Source organism: Polyodon spathula, chromosome 3 (assembly GCF_017654505.1).
Source record: "Polyodon spathula isolate WHYD16114869_AA chromosome 3, ASM1765450v1, whole genome shotgun sequence".
Taxonomy (NCBI): Eukaryota; Metazoa; Chordata; class Actinopteri; order Acipenseriformes; family Polyodontidae; genus Polyodon; species Polyodon spathula.
In genome coordinates, this window is record NC_054536.1 from 77,470,048 (window position 1) to 77,478,913 (window position 8,866).

Sequence of the window (8,866 nt, forward strand, 5' to 3'; positions counted from 1 at the left end):
CTGGAAGGTGCTGATGCCACCACTCCACATCAAACTAGGCCTTATGAAACAATTTGTCAGAGCTCTAGATAAGGAGTCGGCAGCCTTCAAGTACCTTCAAGACTAGACTTTGACTTTGACTTCAAGGTAAAGGTCAAAGCCAGTGTCTTCTTCGAATTCCCCAAGAAGCTCACTAGTAAGGAGAAAGCGGCTTGGAACAGCTTTGTCGCAGTGGTTCGGGGCTTCCTGGGCAATCACAAGGCCAAAAACTACGTGGAGCTGGTTGAGACTCTGGTGAAGAACTACGGCACAATGGGCTGTAGGATGTCCCTCAAAGTCTATATCCTTGATGCTCATCTTGATAAATTCAAGGAGAACATGGGAGCGTACTCGGAGGAGCAAGGCGAGCGCATCCACCAGGATATACTGGACTTTGAACGCCGCTACCAAGGACAGTATAACGAGAACCTGATGGGAGACTACATTTGGGGGCTGATTTGTGAAAGTGAAATCCCGAAAAACTACTAATTTCTAAATCTTTTGTAGTCATTTTTGTATTACTTTAGTATAAATACATGTTAATTTGGATTCATGTGTTGTTTTTTTCTGACTTTATGTGAACGAAAAGACACAAATTCGCCCATTTTCTCATTGGAAATAGGTAAATTTCAAAGTATCACTGTCCTGGTCACAAAAGCAAAGTTTGTGGGGAATAATAGCCATTTTCTATACTTTTGAGGCATAAGCAATTAGGAAATAACACTTACTACCCAGGAACAAAAATTGTGTTACATAGATGCATCTTACTACCCAGACACTACCCAGATCAGGTCGTACTCCGAAACTTAGCAGCCGGGCAAGCAGGAAACTGGTTTGGGACGTCACTCTGAAAACAACAATGACCTTGAGAGATCTGCAAAGTTCTGTGTCTGAGATGGGAGTCAGTGTTCACACATCAACAATAAGCCGGTCCCTACACAAAGCTGGCCTGTATGGACGGATGGCAAGAAATAAGCCATTCCTCAAAAAGCCTCATCTTAAAGCATGCAGATGATGCTGCAGGCATATGGAAAAAGGTTTTGCGGTCAGACGAGACAAAAAATTAACTTTTTGGTCTAAATTCCATGCATTATGTCTGGCACAAGCCCATCACTGCACATCACCCAGTCAACACCATCCCAACTGCCAAGCAAGGTGGTGGCAGAATCATGTTATGGGGATGCTTCTCTTCAGCAAGGACTGGGAACCTTGTCAGGATAGAGGGGAGAATAGATGGTGCAAAGTACAGGCAAATCCTTGAGGAAAACCTGCCAAGACTGAAACTGGGGAAGAAATTCACATTTCGGCAGAACAGTGACCCGAAGCACAAAGCCAAAGCCACACTGGAGTGGCTGAACAAGATGAGAATTTATGCTCTTGAGTGACCCAGTCAAAGTCCTGACTTGAATCCAATCAAACATTTAACTTGAGACTTGAAGATTGAAGTTATTCATCATGTGACTTCACATGTCTCTTCTCTGAAAATCAACATAGTGACTGCATGGCAAAGCAATGTTTCAACAAAAGACAGAGCTAAAACATTTTCTGATTATCTAAGTGAGGATAGTGGGATACTGTTCTGCATATTTTCCTGCCATTTGATTGATCATGTACAAGAATACCATTAAATATCACATTTCCAGTAGTAAACACGTGGAGAACAAGAAAGCAAAAAATGGCAAAGCACTGCATTCCTCTATGCTGAAAAACTAAGACCCAAGGTACTGTGCTCAAGGCAGGGCTTTCCCGATGTAAGTAAGTTAATTATGTATTTCATTATTGTTTAGTTTATTTCTATAACAAAGCTATCATTTGCAATGTTAATCCATGACATTTCTTAATGGACATTTGTTTTTTTAACTGTAACATAATTAAGTATTCCTGCTTATTTTAATGCCAGCAATGTTTATAAACATTATGATACATACATTACAGCAAAAAGAGTCAGACTGAAAATCTTGGCTTTAATAAAAAAAAAAAAAAAAAAGAAAGAAAATTGTGGTAATAATTATATTAACTGTCAACATTTTATTTATGTTCAAATGCCATGTTCAACCCTTTGAGGTCCTATGTCTGCCCAGGTCCAACATTTAAAATTTTCCTTTCAAAAACACATCAAGCACAGGTCCCTAGTAATTTTTTCTCTGGAAAAAGCTGAGAAAAGCTTTCAATGGCCGAGTGAGGCCGATAGAAGCCGAGAGAAGCCGAAAACAAAAAGGAGGTGGATCTGAGCAACGCGCACAGTCCCTTCACCGCAGACACAACACGGACATAAACAAACAAGACAGCTGCTTCCACATCCAGCGCTCAAAGAAAATCGCAGACATTTGCCAAGTCTTTTTAGATGTTATAGTAATAAAATAATGACTTGGATAGCATCACTGATGAGATTGGTGATAAATCGAGTGATCAGGAGATGATTTATCAGTATGCACTACTATGAAGAGGTATGTGATAAATACAGTGAAGAAGGAGAGGGGCAGGGCTGGAGATGCAGTACTGAGTGTCCTGTTGATATGCAGTGCCTTTTAAACCTGTTTTACTGTGAATAAAATTACTTTTAAACAGTGCATGTTTAAACAGCAAGTGTGAAAACAAATTGGACCTGACGTGCCTGACAGGCACTGAATAAAAGGACCTGCAAAGGGTTAATTATCAATAAATTGATCAAATGTGGGCAAAACAGAAGAAACTGAACTGGTTACTTTTGAAAAACAGAATTTGCTATTCCCCAGAATGGAAAATCATTAGCCCTAACTGTACAGTGTATTGAAAAGTCGAAGCTTAAAGCAATCGGCTATCCGATCACCAAATACAAAGATGACAAAAGTGTAAAAGGATGAACAAAGATATCTGTGTTGCAAGGGACTTCATTATTTATTTGTTTATTTATGTATTGCAAAGGGCTGCATTTTTGTTATTTGTAGTTGTTTCAGTATTTTTTTTATAATGTTGCTTATAGAACAACAAAACTATAAAGCACATTTTATGAGTCAAATGGCAATAATTAAAAAAAACTGAATGAAGAGGTCTCTAAACGCCTCACACTGTGTGCTTATGTTTTCCTATTTGGACAAAGAACCTGGCCATGGCTACTTCCAACAGTTCTCAGACAATAAAGGATTACTTGGTATGGCTTTTATGCACAGTAGAAAGTTTCGCAAGGTCATAAATGGGATTTTCACTTGAAGACTTGTAAGCATAAGGTACGGTTGCCGGAAATGTTTCCATGTTTTTTGGTCAATTGTACATTCTTTTTAGTGTGAAACGATTGATCCACCGTACAAATCGTACAACGTTTTAGACGCGTACTTCCTATAACGTGTGGAATGTGCATGTTACGTCACACAAATAATGACTGTGGCGAGAGACTGACGACTTTCTAAGCTGCATGGAAACCTAGTCAATGTTTCATAGACCATTGTCACAGACATTTTGCTGCCAGTCAAACTGATGGCCGGCTTCATTCTCTGCCAGTGAACAAATTTTTGAAACCGTCTCTGGTGGGTATATTTACCAGCTAACTGAAACGCTGCTTTGTATTTTTGAAGTATGGCACTGCAGATCAAGATCCAGGTATGGCATTCATTATTATCACATGGAGGTTTCCACTTTTTTTAATTTACTTTTTAAATATTGATCCAAAAGATCGATATTTTTATTTTTTTAAAAGACAAAAGTCTGGTCTAACATACATCTATGTATTTTTATCAATAATACAGAATACCAGCAAAACATTTCCGAAGACATCTGAAACCCCAATTTACTGGGCTCTGCCAACAGAAAACACTATTATTATTAACAGGGTCTTCATTAACTATAACAAAATCTGTTGAAAATCTTCAAGGGGACCACAGCCTGATTTACTTTCCAAAAAATAACAATCAATTATGGCGAATTTTAAAACCACAAACATCTCTCATGCTAACTATACCCTGAGAATGATGAGTTTCTAATGAAATACATATGGAGTGCCATACATATATATCTTCATTATCATACAGTATCTCACACACAGTGAAGGTAATTTTAAACTGTGTCGGTCATGTCTTACATCCCTAATTCGTTTTATGATAATTTATCATTTATAATGTATCTACTATCCTATTTTCCACAACAAATATGTTTTTTTTATTGACCATTATAGGAATCCTTTACCTCTGGAAACCAGGCTGAAATGCTGTGTTGGTCTGAAGCATTTCTCTCAGAACGCTAAACTCAAATGGGCTCCTAACTGGCAGAATTCCACAACACAAAAAAAACAACCCGGCCTCAACTGATTTATAATGTAGCTAGCTGAGGTCACTGGGGCCAGAACATGTGTGTAATGAAACAGTATTATTATCTTTGAATTTGAGAAAGAGAGGCCTATAGGTATTTTACTGGAGACCAGATAGCACAGTTATTTCCCCCTTTTCTAAGCACATGCATTCTACCCAAAATAAATTATGAGCAGATAAAAACACTTGCACAATACAGTATTCTAAAACATGATAAATAAATGCTATAAACCAATGTTTCTCAATGTGCATTTAATATACAAAGACGAGGCTCTCTGCAGCATCATCAGATTCAGAAAGTACTTTTGGTCCTGTTACAAATGAATAATTTAATTTCTCAATTATGATAATACATGATCAGGAGCTTTACGTGAAAACACAATTGGTTGTTTGCCAGTAAAAAAAAAAAAAGTCCTTAATAAAAGCAAAAGCCAATACAGAATGATGTGTTTGTTTTGTTTTACCTGTACCATTATACAGCTTTAAGTATTAACTTGGTAAAGCTGGCGATCAGATACCATCACACACAGGTATGCTCATTATGGCAGTCACCACAACAGAAACCCAATTTCAGGTGATAAAATTGAGAACAAAGTGTTGATTATTTTCCTCAGGATTTCAAGATTTAGTAAGCAAGGGGTCTGAGTGGTGTACAAAGGGAAACAAATTCCCCGTTCCAATTGTTCTCTCACTAGAAATGCATGTGCGGTAGTGGAAAATTATGAAGCAGTTCACAATTAACAGTAAAAGATAGCGAAACTAGAGCGTGACAAAGCCCCCAATAAAAACATGCAGACATGGAATCACAAAGAACAATGCAACCTAAGACAAAAAGAAAGGAAACAGAAAAGTTTCAGACATACTGGAATGCTCTTCTAGTATGATTCCACACATTTGCTAATGAACTGCAGTTATCGTATTGAAGCAAACAAAAACAATGCCTTTTCAAAAGGCTACTGAGATTTCCTGAAAGATAGCTTGATGAAATAGCCATACAAAAGATCCATGTTGCTGCTGCAGAAGCACAAGCAATGCAACCATTATTGAGTGTTCCATCACCAATATGCTCAGCAAAGAAAAGGATGGTGTGTTATTAGCTATGTGGACTGCTTATTATCTTGCAACAAAGAACAGATTTAATGCAGACTTCAGGGATATAATTATGTTCTGCGAAGTCAGGTTAGAAACAGTCAAGTCATGTATATGTAAAGAAAAACCTCCCTTAATAGCCGCGTTACAGGTCACCCTGTCTTGGATAACATGGAAGTTTGAATGCAATATAAGATACATGTGTTTACAGGTTTGTACCTAAAGGAGATTATCAGAGGCGGTATAGTAACTGGTAAAAGCGAGGTTGCAAGACTGCATTTAATTGCATGACGGCAACCATCTGACTGCTGGAATAAACACTATCGCACATTGCTGGAGGAACCAATGCACTCAAGAGATAACATAAGTTAAGCACAAAAGACCAAAGGGCCACACCGATATAACACCATATTAGGCAGTGTGAGCCAGAACCAGTTTGCTTTACAACACGTACATAAGACTCTCCACAGGGTGCCCGGGGTGATTGAACCCACAAAGAGAAGGAAAGAGGGGGCTGAGGTCAGTGGCTATGTAATCAAGGTGCACTCAGCTCAGCTCACTTTTCTCTTTCATTCAGACTAGTATTGGAGACTTGTCAATCGAGGAGTACTGGAGGATCAAACCTACAGTAGTGTATTATATTATTTTGTTCTGATATGTTTTGAACTTAAGTTTTGCTCTGTGCAATTTGCATATGAAAGTGTGATCTGTACTGTTTTGCTCTGAACATTCTTTTTGTTCCATAATTAAACTGCATATATATTGAATACAATAAAATAAAATCTGAAGAAAAGGAGTCTGTGCATTTCTTTGCATCTAGTTCACATGAAGAAACAACTACTCACTACTTTTAAAAATTACTTCACCCTGAAATGAAAGCCACATTTCCCTAACTTGCTTTCATTGACTTTTATTATTTACTACAACTATTTGCAGACCCAAACCAATAAAATCTGTTAATACCGATATACCACACTAGTACCACCAGAATACAGTACAAAGTCCCATTTGTCATTTTAAACTAAACTTAACTGCCAAGTAGCAAACCGAGACAACCCATTTCCAAACATGTAATCCAACATGGTCAAAACTCAGTCAACGTTTGTTTTGGTGTTTTTTGGGGGGGTTTTTTGCTTAAAAATAGCATACATTAAAATAAATCTCAATACAGTACTACATAGATCAGAGGTCTCCAACCCTGGTCCTGGAGAGCCCCAAGTACAAAGTTGTCCTGGAAGAAAACTTGCTTCCTTCTGCTCTGACAATGTTCCCCAACTCTGAGGATTGGTTTTTCCAGCAGGACAATGCTCCATGCCACACAGCCAGGTCAATCAAGGTGTGGATGGAGGACCTGAACCCCATTGAAAACCTCTGGAATGTGATCAAGAGGAAGAAGGATGGTCACAAGCGATCAAACAAAGCCAAGCTGCTTGAATTTTTGCGCCAGGAGTGGCATAAAGTCATCCAACATCAATGTGAAAGACTGGTGGAGAGCATGCCAAGACGCATGAAAGCTGTGATTGAAAATCAGGGCTATTCCACCAAATATTGATTTCTGAACTCTTCCTAAGTTAAAACATTAGTATTGTGTTGTTTAAAAATAAATATGAACTTATTTTCTTTGCATTATTCGAGGTCTGACAACACTGCATCTTTTTTGTTATTTTGACCAGTTGTCATTTTCTGCAAATAAATGCTCTAAATGACAATATTTTTATTTGGAATTTGGGTGAAATGTTGTCAGTAGTTTATAGAATAAAACAAAAATGTTCATTTTACCCAAACACATACCCAAAGCTCAACAGTGTAGCCAGATTTCCAGTGCTTTACTGTCTGGGCTGGGTTTTTTTTACTGTAAGCATGAGAAATACAACACATTGGTTTGGCAAACCACTTCATTACATATGTAGCAATGCAATGCATTTTCTCCTTGTCTGGCCGGCCATAAAACACACTGGAGACATCCACTGGAGACGTTCAGGTTAGGTAAAAGGCACATTATGTGTAAATAGTTTTCAGGCACATACATGACTATTGGAAACAAAGACATCTTGGTCAAAATGCACACTTCAACTGATTATTACAGCACACTTTAATACATTAAGAAATATGTTTGTATTTAGAGTTTCTATTAGAATCCAAAACCTAAGTAGTTAAAAAGTTAAGTAGGCAAATATTTCAGCTAAGTATTGTTTTGGTGGTAGACAAACAAAAAAACAATTATGCTACATATACTGTCATTTCACACACTCCTTTACAAGGGCTTGACTGCAGCAAGCACCAAGCTCCAAACAGAGAAAAGAAAAGGATCAGATCACTTGGTTGCACTAATTGCAAAAACTTTAACTGGAGTGAAAACATGGAACAGCTGTCCAAGCAAACACTTCTCACTCCCTTGCAATGTAGAAGAAACGAGTTCAATCCACACTGTTTCTCCTGGGTGCAAAGCTTAGTTCCAAAAGGCCAACTGTAACAACTTAGGTTATATATTTCTGTAGCCCTGGGGTATTTCACTGTTCTCAGGAACCCTTTATTTTGGAATACTATAAATATGGCACTGGAGTGCTTTTACCAGTCTCAGAATGATTTCAGTTCCTTGGTTAACACAGTGCAGTCATCTACATGAGCTAACCAACTTCAATAATTAAAAACAGTCCTGGGTAAGTAGATAGGCAAAACTGACCCACGAGACAAATACCACTTTACAAAGATCACTGACAAAGATAAAAACTAAACTGATCACAGATAAACACAATAACACAGATAAACATCGTATTTCCAAAAATTAGCTTTTAGCATGCATTATGATATCACTAAAAAAAATACAAATGGTTTGTTGCACAGTACAGGAAGCATCATAATTAAACAGTTCATTCCACGGAACAAATACCAATGTGTCAATGTGCAAATTATTGCCAAAACTAACCAAAAACATATATGTTATACTAGTACATCCACCGCAGTTTAATTAAAACACCAGTTAGAATAGTTCTGAAACGCAATTGGAAGCTGTTACAACACACACAAAAAATCGGAACAGCAAAAATGGCAATACAGGGCGTAACAGTTGAAAAGTGAACTTTTTGCTCAGTAGTTTTTGATGAAAATAAGCAATCCATAAGTAACTGTATGGATTGAAACTTAAAAATTAAGTTCTGTGAAGTAAATGAAACATACATATTTTAAACACTTACAAGATAGCAGTCTGTGGTGGAACTTTGGGGATGTGGTCCAACATCAAGTGCATACATCGAATGGTGGTTCTGAAACAGAGACATCGACTGGGACAAGAAGCGGAATACGTGAAGAATAAAGAGAGAGGCAGACAAATACGCAAGAAGTAAAGTAGTTTTGATTCCATTTTGTTGTATTGTTGTTCTCTGCTCTGCCAGCGCCTGGAGCTGCACTAGAGTAAGTGCAGACTCTCGACAGCTTTAAGTTAAAAACGAAATGCCACCCAATCAGACAGCAGGATCACA

At 37.8% G+C, this 8,866-nt stretch overlaps 1 protein-coding gene across 1 annotated transcript in view; it reads right to left on the reverse strand.

Moving 5' to 3' along the window:
* LOC121313430 (peroxidasin homolog) overlaps positions 1 to 8,866 on the reverse strand; it is a 108,176-nt gene extending 99,310 nt beyond the window's left edge. Inside the window, exon 1 of the mRNA XM_041245955.1 lies at positions 8,582 to 8,866. Coding sequence (XP_041101889.1) covers positions 8,582 to 8,748 — 167 coding nt within the window. The 5' untranslated portion in view covers positions 8,749 to 8,866. The remainder of the gene's footprint in view (positions 1 to 8,581) is intronic.